Source organism: Lipotes vexillifer, unplaced genomic scaffold (genome assembly GCF_000442215.2).
Source record: "Lipotes vexillifer unplaced genomic scaffold, Lipotes_vexillifer_v1.1 scaffold343, whole genome shotgun sequence".
Lineage (NCBI taxonomy): Eukaryota > Metazoa > Chordata > Mammalia > Artiodactyla > Lipotidae > Lipotes > Lipotes vexillifer.
The window spans coordinates 2,351,774-2,373,240 of record NW_006777506.1 but is presented as its reverse complement, the minus strand read 5'-3'; the positions used below and the strand labels follow the sequence as shown (position 1 = coordinate 2,373,240).

Sequence of the window (21,467 nt, the reverse complement as noted above, 5' to 3'; positions counted from 1 at the left end):
TATTTTCCATCTCCTTCTTTCTCTTCTTTAATTTTCTCCTTAGGACTTATCGTTAACATTCTAGAAACTTATTTGTATTGTTTATTGTTGGTCACCTCCACTAGAATGTAAGGTCCTTGAAGGCAGGCAATTTTGTCAGTTTTGTCCAGTGCTGTATCCCCAGACCCTACAACACGCCTGGTGGCCTGTAGTGGGCATTCATTTGCTGTGTACATTAATCGACCAATGAAAGAATGAACTTTCAAGTGTTCCCTTCCTGTTTCATTTTTTGTCTTTCTTCACAAGTAGAAATGTAAATGAAATGTGAGAGGAAAAAAGAGACATGAACAAAGAGATTAAAGAAAGGTAGACTCAAAAAAAGAAGAATGAGGAAGCCCTTATATATGGAACACTAACTCTGAACCTTAGCAGTTCAATGGTAACAAACCACAGTCATGCAATACAGATTGTCCCTAAGACAAGCCTTGCAGATACAGCCCTTGTCACTCTTCTGGATTCTTCTCTGAGGTCAACTGCTCTCTGCTGGACAAACAGGGTAATATCAGCAAAGTAAACTAGAAGTGGTTAAATTTTTTTCTACACTTTGAATAAATAAAATCACCATGATTTAAAATGATGTTTCACATTTGAGCTTAGGTTTAACAACTTTTGTGTTTGAAAGCCATGAATCTGAGCATCTGTCATAGCAACGGTGCAATATTTCATTAAAGATAACAAAAAAAACCTCAGTTACCTCTTGCTCATTTGTATATAGACGTATTTATTTCATATATGTATCTACGCATATATAAATAAAAAATAGTGTTGTCTCATGGCACAAATAAATCCAGTCAGTGACTTACATTCACACACAATACAAAGAATTCCATATTGAGACCGAACCTTTAAATATTCTAAAAAAGAAACCACATTTTTAAAAAGGGAACACATAAGATAGTTGGTGAGGAATGTCTAAAAATATAGCATATGTCCCTACATTTGCATCAGGAAATTCATACTGATAAAAATGTAGATAAGTATATTTTTACGCAATTGACATCATCTGTCAATCTAACTTTTAAGGGTATTATTCTATGCAGCTAAATAACTGCAGCTTTGAGTATTAACCAGTCTCTTGAGACCAGTGTTAATATCTGTCCTGTGCTTTTAAATCCAGTTGTCAAGGAATTTCAGACTGCCTCCGCATCAGAAATTGCTAAGCTTTCCAGTACACAAACTATGCTGTGGGTTTGCTTAGAAACTCCTTGTTGAAGAATCTTCTTGCCTCAACACTACTGAGGGAAACAGAGCAACGAGATGGATTCTGTCTTCTATATTCAATGCTTTCAACTATGGCATTCTTTATTACCTGTGAATAGAGGCAAAAGATGTATAATTAGTGCTGTTCTGAACTCACTGAAACATTTGTTTGGTCTATATATATATATATATATATATATAAATATATATATATATATATAAAATTAATCTTTTTATTATAGTATTCTTTTTGAAATAGAGAAATCTGAGTCATGCATGTATATATTTATTTATTTATTTAATTTAGTTATCTATTTGGTTGCATCGGGTCTTAGTTGTGGTTCGTGGGATCCTTAGTTGCAGCTCACTGGTTTCTTAGTTGTGGCATGTGAACTCTTAATTGCAGCATGCATGTAGGATCTAGTTCCTGGACCAGGGATCAAACCCAGGACCCGTGCATTGGGAGCAAGGAGTCTTAGCCACTGTGCCACTAGGGAAGTCCCTCATGTATATATTTAAATTCAACATCTCCATTACACTTTAAAAAATTTTTTTAAATTGATCTATAGTTGACTTACAATGTTGTGTTAGTTTCAGGTGTACAGCAAAATGATTCAGTTATATATATATATTTTTTTTTTCAGTTATCTACCTATCATCTATCTATCTATCTATTCTGTTTCTTTTCCATTATAGGTTATTAGAAGGTATTTAATATAGTTTCCTGTGCTATACAGTATGTCCTTGTTGTATCTATTTTACACACAGTAGTGTGTTATCTGCTAATCCCAAACTCCTAATTTATCCCCCCCCCTTTCCCCTTTGGTAACCATAAGTTTGTTTTCTATGTCTGTGAGTCTATTTCTGCCTTGTAAATAAGTTCATTTGTACGTTTTTAGATTCCACATATAAGTGATACCATATAATGTTTGTCTTTCTCTGTGCACATTACACTCTTGTTCAGTTTGTATCCAGATACTATTCCTTCCCCCAGCAGAGAAAGAACTGTTGTGGGAGTGTCCCAGATTTTTTTTTAATTTATTTTTATTAATTTATTTTTGGCTGCGTTGGGTCTTCGTTGCTGTGCACGGGCTTTCTCTAGCTGCGGCGAGTGGAGGCTACTCTTCCTTGCAGTGCATGGGTTTCTCATTATGGTGGCTTCTTTTGTTGCAAAGCACAGGCTCTAGGTGCACGGGCTTCAGTACTTGTGGCGTGTGAGCTCAGTAGTTATGGCTCGCGGGCTCTAGAGCACAGGCTCAGTAGTTGTGGTGCCCAGGCTTAGTTGCTCCACGGCATGTGGAGCATGGGTCCTTTCCCAGACCAGGGCTCGAACCCGTGTCCCTTGTGTTGGCAGGCGGATTCTTAACCACTGTGCCACCAGGGAAGCCCCTGTTTCAGATTTTTTGCTGATAAAATAGGGAATAAAATATGTGTAACATGGTAAATTTATCTTCATTCTGTCCTTCATGGGGAAGGTAGTAAGAGGGAAGAAATAAGTAATTACTAAATCTAGAATTTATGTCCTTTATATTTAGTAGATAAGCAGAAATGAGAGACCACAAGGAAGTACAAGACTTTCCCTAATGCTAATGAGAAAATAAATTGCTGGAGAACTGTCCTGCTTCCTCAGTGAAACAAATGCAGTTATAAAACATGGATGTCCTCTATCTAGGAAACACCATGCTTTGTGATTTTATTGATGATGGCTATTCTTTATTCAGAATAATCTTTGCATATACCCAAATTAATGGTGAATACAACCTCTAAGAATTGCTATTATAATTATCATATACTTTTTTTGGTATGATGTTAACCTAGTTAGGAACTTTTGGAATGAAGAGAAAATCTGGAATTTGGTTGAAGCAGTTATTGCAGAGCAATGGGAATGGGCTTTTGGAAGAGAGGCCTGGATAGCAACCTTGGCTCTGATGCTGTTTCTTTTTTTTTTTTTTTTTTTGGGGGTACGCGGGCCTCTCACTGTTGTGGAGCACAGGCTCCGGACGCACAGGCTCAGCGGCCATAGCGCACGGGCCCAGCCGCTCTGCGGCATGTGGGATCTTCCCGGACCGGGGCACGAACCTGTGTCCCCTGCATCGGCAGGCGGACTCTCACCACTGCGCCACCAAGGAAGCCCCTCTGCTGCTGTTTTTGAACCCTGACAAAATCAGGAAGACTCCATTCTCAGAATAGGACTATACAATTGCATCGTTGTTTATTTTTTTTCTGTAATTTTTATTGGAGTATAGTTGCTTTACAATGCTGTGTTAGTTTCTGCTGTACAGCAAAGTGAATCAGTTACACGTATACATATATCCACTAATGAGATAGAAGTTTCGGGGCCAGAGGCAAGTCACATGAATATGCCACGATTCACTTTTTTCCCTTCCCCAGGGGTTGTGAGGCCACGTTAAGGTATTATACACATGCTTTTCAGCCCTCTACCATGGGCAGGAATACTTGGCAAGTCTGAGAAGTTTAGAACACCATTGGCCCCTCTCACTCAGAGCTGGTGTGGCCCTCTTGGCCTTGGAGATATGTGCACAGTAGGGCTTTCCCATTTCACGTCCAATCTAATTGGGCAAGCTGGGTTCAGTACCTGGAGGAGAGAAATGTTTGACTTGGGTGACACTAACATGCAGTTAATATTCTGTGACTTTATGTAAGGCCCAACGGGCAGGGCCCTCTATTCTCTAATGCTAACTTCAAACAAACTGTCATATTCTAGAAAGAGGGACTTATCACAGGAATGTGACACCTTTGTTTGCTTTATGATTTTTAATTTTATATATATTTTCCCCAGAAGACAATTATATATATATAAATATATATATATATATATATATATATATATATATATAATTGTCTTCTGGGGAAAATATAAAATACACATATTTATTTTAAATAAATATATAAATACTTATATATCTATATTATAAATATATAATTATATATAACATGTAAATATAAAATTATATATATAATTATATATATATATATATATATATAATGGTCTTCTGGGAAAAATGGGCTCAAATGTTACTGAGCCTTTTAAGCAAAGCAGATATTCGCTGACCCCATCTTTCCCATGAGTAAGGGAAACATAATTCTATGGAGACAGAGGAGGGGGCTTCAAGCCTATGAAGGACACCTTGATAGAGGCACTAGCATCTATTTATTGTTGGTATTTTTAAGCTGACCATATGTGAGGAAATTTAAATTAGATGTGAGCTTTAAATTAGATGTGAGGCTGTAAGGCTTACTAGAAACAAATGCACCATGTACAGCCAATAGCGGGCTTATTATATGGTAAAAGTCAGCAAATCAATTCTGCTATCAAATGTGTCCTACTACATCTTCTTTTAATAATCTCCCTCTTTTTCTAGAGACCATGTCAGCAAGTTTTCAGTTGGTTTCTCCTACTGAAAGGAGCACCAAAGCAACATGAGACACACCAACCCTCATTGCAGAGAAGTACCCAAGTAAAACTAAAAATCAGTTCTTTACTTTCCAAACACCCAAAAAGCTTTAAAATATATTCAACAAAACAAAACTGCAGGAGACATTGTGCTAATCGTGACTGCTGTCAACTCCTTTACAATGAATTCATGAGCACAAAAAGATCAACAATATCAATATTATGAACTAGTGGGTTTATCATAGTTGGCCCTTGGAAGGTGTTTTTAGTAAACAGGCCATTCTTTTAAAGGAAAATGGATATTCACATTTATAACTGAAAAACCCAAATATGCAATTAGAATGTGCATGTCAAACCACTAGGTGGCACATTAACACTGTGAAACCATTAACCAGGTTTTTCAGATTACCCGTTTGTTGTGATGTGTAACAGTGGTCCCCAACTTTCTTGGCACCGGGGACTGGTTTCATAGAAGATGATTTTTCCTCAGACCTGGCAGGAGGGTGGGTCGGGGGATGGTTTCGGGATGATTCAAGCGCATTACATTTATTGTGCGCTTTATTTCTATTACTATTACACTGTACTATATAATGAAATAATTATGCAACTCACCATATTGCAAAATCAGTGGGAGCCCTGAGCTTGTTTTCCCGCAACTAGATGGTCCCATCTGGGAGTGATGGGAGACAGTGACACCCAAAGTGTGTTGCTTATGTCCAGTCTACTCCGTAAGATGCAGCTTGATTGTCACTTGCCACTCACTGATAGGGTTTTGATATGAGTCTGCAAGCAGACTCTATCTAGGAAACCTCTCTGCTAATGATCATCTGTATTTGCAGCCGCTCCCCAGCCCTAGCAACACCGCCTCAGCTCCTCCTCAGATCATCAGGCATTAGATTCTCATAAGGAGCGCGCAACCTAGATCCCTCGCATGTGCAGTTCACAGTAGGGTTCGCGCTCCTATGAGAATCAAATGCTGCTGCTGATCTGACAGGAGGCGGAGCTCAGGTGGCGACGCAAGCGATGGGGAGCGGCTGTAAATACAGATGAAGCTTCGCTCACTTGCCCGCTGCTCACCTCCTGTTGTGCGGCCCGGTTCCTAACAGGCACTGGTCCTGGCCTGGGGGTTGGGGACCCCTGATGTATAATCCTGTGATGTAAACAGAAGTGGCTGAGCTCAGCATTACATCAGTTGCTAAATTCAAACCTTTCGGCATGACACATGGTACAATAAGATGTGTTCGAAAAGGCGATACGTTATATTTGAGTCTTCCTATTTTTTAAAATTATACTAGGAGTAATCGTCAATAGTGTTTACATCTAATTTCCTCTTTCATTGCCCCCCAAAAGTCATTGAGAGACCAAATCCTTCCCGTCAGTTTTATCCTTGCAGGGGTCCTTATATCTCAACCATCTTCATCCCTATCACCTATCCCCAAATAAGACTGGTGTCATCTTTTACCTGTGCCATTTAATAGTCTCCCAATTTGCCGGATCCTTTAAATATTTGGCAGTAAAAGCATAAAGAAAAAAAAGAAAACATGAAAATGTAATCTTTCGCCCAAAGGAACAAATTTAGAGATGTGAGATTGGAAGCGCTCCAAAAGTAAGTACTGGATTTGCACAACAGAAAATTTAAAATGAGCCTTAAAAGAAAGTTACGGTATATTTTGAGAGAGAAATAAAAATTATAAATATAGCAGAATGCAAGAAGATATTCTGGAGTAAATTACTGTGGATTTACTGGCTAATGCCTGCTTCCCAATAAAGTGTCATGAAAGTAGGGGTCTTAAGTAGTCTTGTCATTTTTTATCCCAGCACTTAGAACACGGAAGGGGAAGAATAAAAATTTGTGAAATTAATGACTGCCCAGAAGGTGCTCAGTGGAGGTCAATTAAGCAGGATAAAGCTCAACTCATGGAGACAATGAGATTTGAGTTGAGTTGAAGGACAAGCAGGATTTGATAAGTGGAGTGGAAAGACCGGGCATTCTCAGTAAAAGGATAATCTCATAAAGAGGCAGAGGATGGAAGGTCATGGCATGTACAGGAAACATCTGGGAAGTGGTTTGGCTGGAAAGGAAGCTGTGTTTGCGGTATACTAGGACATAAGGCTTCTTGAAAGATAGATGGTTCAAAAGGGAGGAAAGAGCGAGAATAAACCTTTGGCCCCATCTCAGCTCCTCAACATAACAATGTGACTTCCAGCAATCAGCCTACATAATCCATGATTCGGTTTCCTCACATAGAAATAAAAAATACCTACCTCATAGGCCAGTTGTGAATGCTGAATATTTGAAAAGGAAATATCTGGCTTATATTAAGCACTCAAAAGTTTTTCTTGTTCTTTTTGTTTTGTGCATTGCTGTATCCTTAGTTCCTAAGGATACAACACAGTAGATACTCAATAAATATGTATTGAATTAATAAATAAATAAGATATAAAAAGATTATAGGTAGCATTAAAGGTAAATGAATTTGGGCCTGATATAGAAGGCCATTATAACCAACAAGGACATACTGTATAGCACAGGGAACTATACTCAATATTTTGTAATAACCTAAAAGGGAAAAAAAACCTGAAAGGGAACATATATAGAGAGAGATATAGATATAGATATCCATATATGTATAACTGAATCACTGTGCTGTACACCTGAAACTAACGCAGTATTGTAAATCAGCTATACTTCAATTAAAAAGAAAAAGAAATGCCTAGAGATATGACATAAAAAAATAAGGCTATGATACATAATAAGCTTCTAAATTATTCTGTAAAAGATAAAAACTTTAACTTGTACCTAGACACTCTTAACATGATGATGAAATATCAGTAAATGAAGAAGTAAATACCAGTACTTCTGGATATAAGCTTTTCCTCATTTTAATTAACACTTAATATTTAACACTTTACAGGATCACTGGAGAAAGAATTTTAAAAGCTCATGATTATGCAGCATTGGCATAAGCTGTCACTGTCTTTAGAATATGCCAACTGGATGAATAAACTGAATGAGTGAGACTGCATAACAGTACATTTTCCTGTGATAACTGGTCCTGGAAAAGAGACCTCAGAAAGTGTATTTCCTCTAGATCGAGGTGGTAGTTTACGGGTACAGCATGTAGTCACACTACCTGGCCAGGCATACACTGCCTGGAGATTCTCCACAGTCAGGCATCTGCCTCCCACCAACAGGCCCTGTATCCTGACACTCACTACTCGTTCCTCCTATTACATTAAACTCTTCAACAGTTTCAGCCAGTAAGTCGATGACATTTTTTAAATGACTTATGAAAATTTTGTTGCATATTTATTTTAGGTGTCGGGCATTGTGATCAGTACCTCTGGAGGATACACGGTAAATAAGGCAAGTCATTGTTTTTAAAGGGTTTAAATTTATAATTAAAAGCAGAAGATAAATTTGGACACGGATAATAATTATTATCACTAACAGATTACCTGTTTCAATTGAGTGTCTCGTACGCGCCAAGCTCTTAAATTATATTCTTTTACTTAATCCTCATCCCAATCCTATAAAAATCTGTATCATTGTTTCCTTTTACAAATGAGGAAAGTAAAATTTGGAAAGGTTAATCAACATGCCCAACGTCACCTAGTGAAGAGGCACAAGCAAAAATCTGAGTACCCAATTTGGTTTAACTCGAAAGCCTCTGCATTTTCCACATAGCACATGTCTACCAGTGTAAGTCACTATATGTTAGGTTTCTTAAAATAAAAAAAAAGACACACAAAAAAACCCCCCATGAAATGCTGCCATTGTAAAAAGCACTTAGGCAACATTCAGTGAAAAGGAATTTGGGAGGACTGAGTAAGTGCAGAAACCCGACACTAATGAGAAACCCAGACTGCTGTCATGAAGTAAGCAGAAACAGAACAGAAGTTCTCTAAAGATGAACTGGAATTTAGCTTCAGCAAAGCAGGGCTGCTAGAATCTCTGGGGAAAATGAAGCAACAGAAGCACTGCAACAGAGCTGTCAGAGACAGGTTGACATTTTCAAAGTAAAGAATTAAGTCAGAATGTGAACTGAAGATGAAAATTTGCCTTAAGTCACGGTGGTGGTGGCCACAAAGTTGAAAACTGCCTCCATGGGATTGGCGGTCAGATGTCTTTGCATTAGAAGAGTTTATATACACAGTGTCCACAATTGGTAAAAACTTCCAACAGTCTGTGGCAAGTAAACATGTGTTGTGTTGCTGCAGCGTGAATAAGTCACCTACTCTCGTCGAATCGTTGTGAAAATGAGTGACTTGGCTCATGATTGAGCCTAGTGACCCAGCATCCTACCTCAGAGTTTGGCTGTTCTTTATTTATCATCACTTACCAAGAAGCTTTGATTCTGATAAAATGTGTTTTCCTGGTTAAAAGCAGGGAGTGGGAGTCATCAAGGGAGAGATACATGTCAGTGAAAACTGAAGTCTTACCTGGGTATGAGGCGCGCACACACACACACACACACACACACAGACACACAACCAAGAATCACTTGAACAGAAGTCTCAATGGTCATATAATTTAAGAGGAAGCCTACATTCATTTATTCAAAAAATATATGTATTTACTGCCTAGGCTGCCACTATCTATATTGACTTGTCTATATTCTTAATTCTGGGCATTTGCAAATGTCCACTGTGGTACGGGATATAGACACACATAGTTATGGTTCCAATTTATTAAGCAGCTTCTGTTTGCAGGGCACTGTTCATACATCACCTGATTCAAGATTCACTACTGCCACTATGATAGGTGCTGTGACACCTGTTTCAGAGGTAAGGAAACTGAGGCTCAAAAAGTTTAAGTAGCTTATTCAAAGTCACACAAATAGCCCATCTAAGAGCTAAACATGATATAAAGTCTATGACCTTGCTTTTATTTACTGTGTCAGAAAACTTCTTAGGAGCAATTAAAACCTGCTTAATTAAACGGCTTGTGAAAAATCTATATCTGATGAGCTCAGTACAGTTATTTTGGAATTCAGTCTGGTTTTGTTCAGGCTTTAACTGTTTCATCTATGTGTCAAATAAATTACTTTGAAGAATGTTTGTAAAATATATAAATAGAACTATACCATTCTCTACAGACAATAGCTTACAAGGTTTTACATAAACCAAAACTGAAAACAATGAGAGAAATGTAGTTGTGTAAGTTACATATATATAGACACACACGTACATATACATGTATGTCTATATACAGATATACTTTTGTGTATGTGTCCTTTTATTTTCCCAAGTCCAATAGAGTATTTATATATTCCTATAAGCTATTTTTTTTTCCATTTTAGGACAACTGATCAAGTTTAATACATTTCATCCCAAGGAGTACAAAATATAATTTTGAGTTTATTGGCTTCATACTGGAAATATAGGATTACTCCTGTATTAACCCTTAGTTCTTTTCTATTTTAACAGCATGAGGTTTCATAAAACACAACTCCATTTTGAGAATGTCTGTTTGCTCCCTATGAATCATAGACTAAAATGCTGGTTTTCTCTTAATATTCTTTAAATTTTCACCATCACCACAGAAACAATGTAGCATATGGATTTCAGATTTTCACTGAATAATATAAAAGAAAAAGAAAAGGAATAAATCTATTTAGACAATGATATATTCTATAAATGTTGTTAAGTGCGTTTTACTTGAATTATCACATATTCACAAATGAAGGCTGACAAGAAACACTTTAGAGTTGCAGAAACTGAAGGTTATTGGGAAAAATTTTATATGCTTACAAAAATTAAAGACATTGATTAACAAACGTATTATGGTGTAACTGTTGTAACTGCACACAATTGATCATTACTAGTTTCAGACCAAACTAAACAAATAAGCAAACTAGATGTGCCAGTATTCTATTAGATCACAAAATGTAATTAAATCTCATATGCACGGAAGATTCATTCGCACGGTACATTCTTTTACTCCATTCATACAGTCTCCAAAAAGACTGACAAATCAGGCATGATACCTTTCCCTCTCCATTTGATTTCTTTCTTTCTTTTTCTTTTATTCTTTTTTTCTAATGTGCAAAATCCGATTAGGCCAATGAACTTGGGCTTTTACGACTGATAACCATTTGTCAGACACTATGATGCGGAACCGCAAGCCAACATGATTCCAATTACACAACAGTGGTCCTAAATGGTGAGTTAGCAGCTAAAGAATTTTATACAGAGACAGAATTTTAGCAGCAGATAAACTAGTGATTGGAATAATACTGAAGAGAATGACTTGTTTCTTATATTTCTGAAGCAAAGCATACTTGATATCTCCAGGGCTAAAAATGGAGAGACTGCTACTTTGGGAGACATTTCTAAGATCCACAAAAATAAAGACATTTAAAAGCATGAGTGTATCCATTAAAAGTCACGCTATTTTTGCAGATTAACTATACTTCTGGTTACACTCACTTTCTCACTCTTATATTTCCATTTTATCACTTTTCTTCCTAATTAAAATTTATTGTTTCATATGAGAAATACACTAGATACTTTGGGAAAGAAGCTGAGGATAACTATCCTTCAATCAAATAATATTATAAAATGTGGACTCTGCCAATTTGGAGGCATTTGTTTTCTTATTTGTGAATTTTATGGGGTTCTTCTGGAGATTAATAGAATAATTCATGAAAAATAAAATGGTACAGTTTGGGTGTCGTTCATAAACCTTATTTTTATTTTTAATTAATTAAAATGAGGTATTGCTATGTTCATGTTATATGAAAGTGTTTGACATTGTCAATGATTGTAGGATATACTTACATCGATGTTGTTCAGGGTATTGAAGTACATCAGATCATGCAGCCTTTTGAATGCTTGATTTGGGTATTGAAAGTTGAAGGTTGAAAATGGTGATTCAGGGTCATCAAAAATATCAAAATCAGCTAGTTCTTTCTCTTCCTTAGTTTCTCTTGGAACACCTAATATAAGAGTCTCAAATGGTGTTATTTTGAAAACCACAAATTACCTCTAAAATCCAGGGCATAAAACATACAAATAGCCATAAACACAACATTGGTAGCCCCTTCAGGGGTCATATAATTCTTAGTATACATTATTAGGCCTCTGCCTATATTTCCTGGACTTGACCATTTTCGTGTGCTTTGACTGGGCAACTTCCAATTGCCAATATCAGCATCTCTGTGCCTAAGAGCTTCCTGCTCCTCCCTGTTACTGTTCAAGGATGCTTTGCTCACTAGCATCAGGCTGGAAATTCCAGTAAATAATACTCTGTCCCAGGAAGCAGTCAACCAAAGACTCTATGGTGCTGGTATATAAATTCCCCAGTTCCCTTGCCGCTTGCTGTGTAAGTGGGAAGGATGATTCCAGACCATAGGTTCTATTTCATTTCCTAGAGTTTTCCAGCAGGATCAGGTTCTCCTCGTGGTAGCAGCTTACTAACACATCTTTTGTTGTCTGCCTTTCTTCCCTTGATCAGTTCCCTGCTCTCTTACTAAAGTTTCCTACTTCACCCAAATAAACCATTTTCACTTGAACCCTTTGCTTGGAATATGCTTCTGGTAGAATCCAAATCCAAACATTAATCAGTTGTCTTCATGTCACAGGAATCCCCTCCACATCCTATTTTTGAGAATTAATAGTGATAGAAAATTCAAAATTTTCTAGGTTTTAAGTATTCCACCGTTCAATAACTAAAAATGCCAACAAGGTCTTCCTTCTTTTGTGTTGAAGTATGACATAATAATCTCCACCTCTCTTGATTTTTTTCTCTGACTCCCTCCACTATCTAGAAGAAGATCACTGTCTTCTCCATAGTCTCCATGACTATTTTTTGTCTTTCCTTTCATAGCTACATGTTCTGGTCCTAAAATAATATGATTTTGAGGCATTTAGCATCTTGCCTGTCAATCTCTAGATCTCCTTTTGTTAATCAGTATCTTCCAGGATACAGCAGAGTCTATAGACTCCTCTGGATGTGGCAAAACAAAATGCCTTAAATTTGATTCTCTTTTTTTTAATGGAATATATAACATGGCAAGCTGAAATTACTAGCCATATCGTACTGCTAGATAACATTAATTTTTATGGCCAGTTAACATTCCCAGAATTTTTTGCATGATTTGTTCTGAAACAAAGCCTCCCTTACAAGGGTAGTATTTAAAATATTTAACAATGCCTATGACAAGGGTACCATTCAATCAGAGCAAATAAAATCTGAGGTTGTGGAGTAAAGCCCCAGAGATTTTTACTGAGCTAGTTGTTCACCCTTCAGTTTCTGAATTATAAGGAGCCAGGGGATCTTGGGCTAAGAAAGAGGGGGAGTACTCGGGGTCTCAGGATAGTAGCCATTTATCAAGGTAAGGGAAGTGTTTAATGTTGTAATAGCTGGTATGGCAGTGTCAGCATGAACCAGCTTAATGTTAGTCTTTATCAGATTTCTGCTTCACAGAATATAACTCCCAATGTACCTGGAGCCTTGTACTTTCTGAAGTTGATGTTGGCCAGAACAAAGTGGATGATAGTTGGGCAATCTTTCTCAACATCAGGATTCTTGGGTTTAAAGACATAGCATTCCTTCAGTCCTTCTCGATCAAACACATAAGGATCGATCTTTGGAAAGGAGAGCTTATTCATTTTAGCCCACTTTTCTGCAAGTAGAAGTTCCTATGGAAGAGAGGGAAAGATCATTTGTTCAGTTGGTCTGCACATTATTCAATAGTAGTTAGGTGTCTACTATGTGCTAGCAGTATGCTCCTTGCTAGGATGAAAAATGACCCTGTTCTTAAGAAGCTTATCAATCTCAAAATATATAAAATTACTCCATAAACAAACTCACTATTATTTTGTCAACTTTTTGTATAGGGCTAGTTCCATAGGAGGCATTGAAAAATTATTAATGAACTGAACTGAATGAAATTACGTCGATGCAACTGCTAGAGAAATAAGCATATATTATGAGCTCTGGGCATTTATAAGCCAAGTGAATGCTTTTAAACCCTTCAGAGTCAAAAAAATTTGTTGAAACAGAATGAGGAGCACTCTGTTACTGATTTTTTACCTGCATGTTCTCCACAAAACTGATTAAAATTAATACATTTTCTGAATGCAAAAACATTGAGTTGCCCTGAATTAGCTTTCTTTTTCTTTTCTTTTTTTTGCTTTTGTTTATGAAAAGAAGCTGAGCTTCTGGCATCATTTGTTATTCTATGTGCAGTGGCCAAGAATTGGCCATACAGAGGAACCAAGAGTTAGTTAATGGGCATAGCAGATTGTCATTGCTTCCACATATGAACTTCCTTCCGGATAAAAGGTTAATACATCCTTACTGGAATGAGAAGACACCTGGCCCACAGCCACAGAGCTGATTTGCATCCACTGACATGTAACGTGACCAAGAAATGCAAGGTTGCTGTCGACTACTGAGGTTTCAGGTTTGTTTCTGCATCAAGGCTGACTAACACAATGGGTAAACACAAAAAATAATTACATTTAAACTAATGAACATAAATCAATACAGAGAGGTACAGCGAATAGAGCTTATTTCTACTGAAATGCAGCTGAAGGGCAAAAGGGACAAATAAGAAGCAGACTGTGGTAGTGGGAAATGCATCAACTCCGGGGCCAGATTGCCTGAGTTAAAGTGCAGGCTCTGGGACTTTGGGCATGTTCCTTAATGTCTCCACACCCAATATCCTCAAATATAAAGTAAAGATGGCAATGATAGCACATATTTCATAAGACTGCTGTTAGAATTAAATAAATTAATATGAGTGCAGTATTTAGAACCATGCCTGTCATTTCATGCTATACAAATATTTGACAAATAAATGCCAGTAAAGAGAAGAAAAGAGATGGAAGGGGAAAAGTGAAGAAAGAAAAGAGGAAAAAGGAAGAGAGATAGCAATGGTATTGGGGAAATCCCTAAAGGAGGGAAGTTTTAGGGAAATGATCACTATCATCTTAAGTTTTTTAACTACTCTTGTAATCACATTGATTCATTCAATGATAATCATTAGTTGCCAATCTAAGTTCCATGGTAGGAGGTGGGGACATAACACTGAGTGAAACTCTTGTTCTTATGGGATGTACATAGCCTGGTAGGTGAGAGATAGTAATCAAATAACACTTCAGGTTTAAAACTGTGGCAAATGCTATGAAAAAAGTATTTATTTGCCATGAGATTTTGCAGTATACCTGGACTATTTCCTCAGAGTGCTTATTAATTCATTCAACGTTATAAGTGAGCACCTATATTCTAGGCATAAGAGAGAGGCTGTCCTTGGATACTTAGGGATTATAAATCAATGGGAAATATAAAAAATAGATATGATAGTGCAGTATGGAAGAGGCAGGGAACATGATGGATGGCTTCATGCCTGGGCTGTGCAGCCTGAAAGGCCCAGCACATCTTGACTTGCAAGCTCGGTGATCTGAGACAAACCGCTTATCACTACAGCTAAACAGGGAAGAAATTATTTTGTGGGAGGAATTATGCAGTGATGCTGTCTTAATGGCACCATAGGGATCATAAGTAACAACAAACGCACATGGACCAGGTTGTGTACTATCCTTGAAATAGCAGGCTCCCAATCCTATTTTATCTACATTTCAGCTGTTTCTTATTTCTCAGCAACTCATATATACATAAATGAGTTGTAAAATAAAGTTAGCGCTATTATCTTCCTGAACATTGCTGTGAAGATTAAATGAGATCATGTATTTTTAAAAACTCAGTAATTTATATTTAAGAAAACAAGTACTTTAAAATAGCACCTTATGCTTTGTGACCACCTAGAGGGGTGGGATAGGGAGGGTGGGAGGGAGACGCAAGAGGGCTGACTCACTTTGTTATAAAGCAGAAACTAATACACCATTGTAAAGCAATTATACTCCAATAAAGATGTTAAAAATAAATAAAAAAATAAAATAAAAAAGTAAAATAGCACCTTAAATTCAGAGAAAAATATGTTTTTCATTGAACTTTCACTGTTCCTGATGCTTCTAGAATGTCGTGAATTTTAAGTTGATCGACTCTCTCAATGCCATTTACTGAGAAATAAAAATCTGGGAGAACAAAGGATTTGATTTATATTAAAGCATTTGTTTCATAAACTGTTAAGCTAAATGTGATTATATTTTACAGAAAATCCCATACATATATATGAATAATTGCTTGTTTGAAACTTGAGAAAACTTTTATCTCTAAATCATTTTTCTTCCTGTTCAGTTGAATTATTCAGCCTGTTATTTCTTGTCTAGCACTGTTCACAGTTATTCATTAGGGATTATTCAACATCAAAATAAAACTAAAAGTTCACGCTGTGGAATTGCGTGAGAACAAGGAAAAGAAGGAGCTTTCTGGTGTTTCCAAACATGACTCAAGGGTATGACCAGTGATGTGTGGATGTGTGGAGAAAGAGGAAAAGGGGAATTGTGTGAGGTAAAAGACCGAGCTATTTTTAGATAAATATTTTACACTGGAATCAGGAAGTGATGGAAACTTTCCCTTTCCTTATATGATCCTGACATGGAAAAGATTAAAAACTGATGACTATAAAGGCAGTGATTACAGGATGGAAAAGCCATCTCCTCTCTGATGTCTTGTTGCTCTGTCTGTAATGGTTAAGAAACAATGACACAACTATAAGTAGAGCAGATGAGTTTGAAAGGAGTATTTTAGAAGAATGCAGTGAGCAAAAAAATTGCTGCTCCACAAATTACAGCAATACGCCAGAACTGTGTTCTAACCATCCATTTTGGTTATTGTTTGACACCTCAGACACTTCAGATTTCCACAGGCTAATTCATGGTAAATTTACGTAGCACTAACTAAAATGATTTTCTGTGGAGATAAAAACTTGATAGTGTCCTTCCAAGTGATACTTTGTAAGATATCTGTGCTCATTTTTAAGTACTAAAACATCTTGAAGGATAGGAAAAACAATCTAAATAACACAGAAATATATTCAAACTATAGTGTTAATGGCATATATGTGCCATTTAATTTATTTATATATGTAAATAAATATATACTTAAATTAAATTTATATATGTATAATAAATTAGCTTTTCTCTAGAGGAAATGAGGGTTTTTTTTCTGTATAAACCTAGGCTATGTGTTTTCTAAGATATTTCTCATTATTCAAAATCTATTTTTAGATTGGGGAGAGGTATGGAGTATAATTGTGTAAATAAATTTACAGAATTTAAAAAAATTATTGAAGCAATAATTGTATAAGATACAATGAATATAAACAACAATTTTAGAATTCGTTGTTTTGTGGTTATGGTCATTCCCACTTCCAAAAAATGTATTATATTAGGTTCCAAGAGCTTTATAATGCAATAGACATGAAATAATTTTCTATATCTAACAGTGTACAGAATTTACAGAGCACTTTGTACTTCTCCTTAGTTCTTTTTCACTAAGAGGTTACTATACATTCACCAAAATATGTAAGGAGAAATTAATGTTGGGTATGTCTCCTCATCACAAGGCATCTGATCCTCCATGGCCAATACAGGTGTAATGGGTTGAATGGTGGCCCTCCAAAAGACAAGTCCATGCCCTCAACCCCCAAGACCTGTGAATGCAACCTCATTTGGAGAAGGGGTTTTTGCAAATGTAATTAAGGGTCTGGAGATGAGACCATTGTGGATTAGCTGGGTGAGCCATAAATCCAAAGACACATATTCTTACAAGAACACACACGCAGAGGAGAAGGCCATAGGAAGACAGGGGCTGAGATTGGAGTTACACAGCCACAAGCCAAAGAAAGCCTGGAGTTACTAGAAACTGGAAAAGGCAAGGAAGAATTCTCCTGTAGAGTTTTTGGAGGGAGTGTGGCCCTGAGGACACCTTGATCTCGATTTCTGGCCTCCAGAACTGTGAGAGAATACACTTCTGTTGTTTTAAGCCACCATGTTTGTGGTAGTTTGTTACTGCAGCCCCAGGAAACTAACACAAGAGGTAAATCTGTAAATGCTTCATTTAATAACATGCAGTTCCTTTCATCAGACATGGTGGACTGACGCCCACAGAGCTAACACTTGGATTGGTTTGGCCATGCTGGTTTCATCCAACCTAAAAACCATAAGTACATCATATACAGAGGTTCTAAACCAAGGATCATGCCATAAGGTCAATAAATAAATCAAGTTAGTGTGGAAAAATACAGATTCTTTTTCTGTGTTATTTGTGGGTAAATGAAATTTTGACCTTGAATGAAAATATAGGGAGATAAAGTTAATTTAGATATATTGCTTCTATAATTTGTAAAGACTGGCTCATTTAAAATTTTCCTTGCTTCTCTCTTCTTTTTCTCCTTCCTTCATTGCCTCCTCTCCTTCCTTCTTTCCTTTTATTTTTATTTATTTATTATTATTATTTTTTTTTTTGGCTGTGCCACACGGCTTGTGGGATCTTAGTTCCCCGACCAGGGATCGAACCTGGGCCCTCGGCAGTGAGAGTGCAGCATCCTAACCACTGGACCGCCAGGGAATTCCCCTTTCTTTCTCTTTTATTTTTAAGAGAATGAACCCATTGTTCTGGCTTCTGGTCATTGAGCATTTTAAAAGGCCTGAAAAACAGTGAGATTTATGTCCAATATACAGCAACATAATATAAAATAATATAATTTATGGCATAACAACCCAAATCTATTACTCTCCATAAAATTTTGTAAGGTAAAGGAAAAAACTCTCCAGTAGTAAACTAAATTTCCCTATATTCCTTGTTTTCTCCTCAAGACATCCAAAATTATTTCCCCCTTAAATTTAGTCTGTTTATTTTGCAGACTTGAATATGAAGACCCTGGTTTATTTTTATGATCAAAATTAAAGATAAATCCTATTAAAATTTTCCCTGGATGGATCCTACTGGTTAAATGAACTTGGATAGCATATATCTAAGTTACTAAATGGTTAACAAAAAGAAACTTGACAAAATGAAACACAGAGCTGTTTTCCTTAAATCATTTAATAACACTATTTAGAGTCATGAGGCTCTTTATATTTGGACTATTATTAGGGTGTGTGCCCACTAATCTAAAAAAAAAACAAAAAAAACTCCAGTATCACTGACATTGACGTCATGACCTTTCAAGGCCAGTTATAAAATATAATATGAACTTTGTTGCCTTTATCAAAAGCCATGATATCCATCATTCTCTATCTCCCTGACAAAATCTGAGATTTAACTATACTTATGAAATGCTTATGAAATAAAGTTAACGGTTCTAATTTTTTGCTCTACTCTTTAATTTCAAATGGTACCGATATTTTAGTCTCAAAAATAGAAAATTATTCACTACTTAATCACCTTAATAAAATCATATTGCTTATATCCAGGTATTGCATTGGAGCTTCTCCCCTTCTATCAAAAACTCTGATGTAGATTCAATTTTTAAACCTTACAATATTATACCTAAAATAACCATTCTACTTTAGCATTAATAGTATATTTTTATTAATTTAAAAATTATAGACGAGTAATCTTTTAGATCCATATTGAAATGAATATTATTATAATGACACTCTATATAACAACACTCATAAGTTTAAAAAATCATTTTCAGTATTCCAAATGAGCCTGAAAAGTTCATTTTGTTCACTTTGAATTTCCTGAAGTTCATTTTTGGAGGAAAAAATGTATTACATATAATATATTGCAATTTCCTTTATATTAAGTCTCTGATTCATTCCAGAATTATAGGCTTCATGCTATACTAAACCAGTAGTTAAAGGATAGTTAAAGGTTAGTTAAGGGATATATTAACCAATAACCAATTGTTATTGGTTAAAGGATATATTAACCAATAACCAATTTAACCAATAGTTAAAGTATATATTCATATATGAGGAAGAGGGGTAGGATGTAAGGAACTGACAAAATAATTCTAAAGCACATTTATTAGCATGCACAGCTGTAATATTTTTTTCATGCCAGCAAAGCTGTGTGAAACAAGGGCTTGCATGTACAATCTAATATAGTAATGTAAAATGGTGCAGCTTTTTTGGAAAGTGATCTGGAAATACTTATTAAAAATCTTAACTAATGCATATCTAAGAAGCCAACTAAAGAAATAATAAAAAGTGTGATTAAAGACTCATGCACAAGGATGATCATTAGAGGAAAAAGGTGACAAGATAGCAATAACCTAAATAGTGAAAAGAGAGCATCGTTAAATAAATTCATGCATAACCACATATAAAGATATCATGCTGTGCTTAAAATTATGTTTTTTAAAATATTTAATGGCATAGTAAAATGCTCACAATGTAACTTTAAGTAGAAAGAAGCAAAAATATATGACTCTAGTGTTGATAGACACACACACATGCACGCACGCACACAGTGGAGAAAAAAAGTGAAAACCAGAATATCAGTAGCCATTGTCTACGAATAGCAGAAGCACTTGATGTATATTCCAAATTTCCAAATGTTTTACAAGTATTCTTCTTAATTGGAAATAGTGAATCAAAGTATGTTTAACAACTAGACAAAGTACAATGGTTCTTTTTAGAGGTACAAAGTAATATTCTAAAACCTTCTTCCAATATCAGTTCATTAATGTAGTGGAGCTCTGATTCATATATAAAATGATGGCTTTGACATTTTACACTCCCATTGGCGAAATGAATAATCAGCTTCTCTTACCACCAGAATGAGCTTCTAAACTATCATGGTAGCGTCATCCATTGAAACTAACCTGCCATTGCTGCTTATGGGTCATCAAATCCTGCTCTTGGTTTTCACAGTCACCTGCCCTGGTTCAGTACTTCACTGTCCTATGCTTGCATTACAGTAAATCTCTCTTAATTTTAATCTTTTGTTCTCCATCCTCCAATTCATCCTACTTTCCATTATCAGATTAATCATGGTAAAATTCCAATTTCATGAAGTCATTTGCTGGAAATGCTTCATTGATTCTCTGTTTGCTATCATCCAACCGTAAACTCCTAACTGGAGTGTAATATCTATCACTCTATAATCAGATCACTCCTCAGATGTGCTCATTGCCATTTCTGTGCCATTTTCATCCTATTTCATTTATTTCCCTGTTCATCTACTCCAGGACACACCAATCTATTTTCATATGGATCGCCTATAACACACCTAGTTATATAAACCCAAGTAACTATTTAACAATAAGTTACTTAACTTCCTTCCAAATGACTTTGTGTATAAAAGTCTTCCGCCCTACCAAAAGCTAAAATTTTATCAAGATCAAGAACCATATTTTGGGCTTCCTTGATGGCTCAGTGGTTAAGAATCCGCCTGCCAAGGCAGGGTAAACAGGTTCGAGCCCTGGTCCGGGAAGATTCCACATGCTGCGGAGCAACTAAGCCCATGCAACACAACTACTGAGCCTGCGCTCTACAGCCTGCGAGCCACAACTACTGAGCCCTCGTGCCACAACTACTGACGACCGCGCACCTAGAGCCCGTGCTCTGCAACAAGAGAAGCCACTGCAATGAGAAGCCCGTGCACTGCAATGAAGAGTAGCCCCCGCTCGCTGCAACTAGAGGAAGCCCGTGTGCAACAAAGAAGACCCAATGCAGCCAAAAATAAAATAGATAAATAAAAATAAATTTTAAAAATAAACAAAGATATTACATAGTTATAAAAAAAAGAACTATGTTTTACCATTAACTGCTGTGCACAGCACATAGCACACAGCACAGGACAAAGTACACACACAGTGTGTACAAAGGAGGCAGCTAGTGAAAAGAGAAGAACATTACATTTTCATTCTGGAGCCTTAGAATTTGGTCCAACTTGACTACTTCTTTTTTTTTTTTTTTTTTTTTTTTGGGTACGCGGGCCTCT

General features: G+C 36.3%; 1 protein-coding gene and 1 non-coding gene across 2 annotated transcripts in view; both read right to left on the bottom strand.

The window, feature by feature from the left end:
• Positions 1 to 740: 740 nt before the first annotated feature.
• Positions 741 to 21,467, bottom strand: part of PLA2G4A (phospholipase A2 group IVA) — a 161,548-nt gene continuing 140,821 nt past the window's right edge. Inside the window, exons 16-18 of the mRNA XM_007451152.1 lie at positions 13,105 to 13,300; positions 11,438 to 11,595; positions 741 to 1,348 (exon numbers count right to left, since the gene is read on the bottom strand). Of these exons, the coding sequence (XP_007451214.1) occupies positions 1,217 to 1,348; positions 11,438 to 11,595; positions 13,105 to 13,300 (486 nt within the window). The 3' untranslated portion in view covers positions 741 to 1,216. The remainder of the gene's footprint in view (positions 1,349 to 11,437; positions 11,596 to 13,104; positions 13,301 to 21,467) is intronic.
• TRNAE-CUC (transfer RNA glutamic acid (anticodon CUC)) lies at positions 18,065 to 18,137 on the bottom strand. Its single transcript has one exon. It is a non-coding gene; the product is annotated as a tRNA-Glu (tRNA).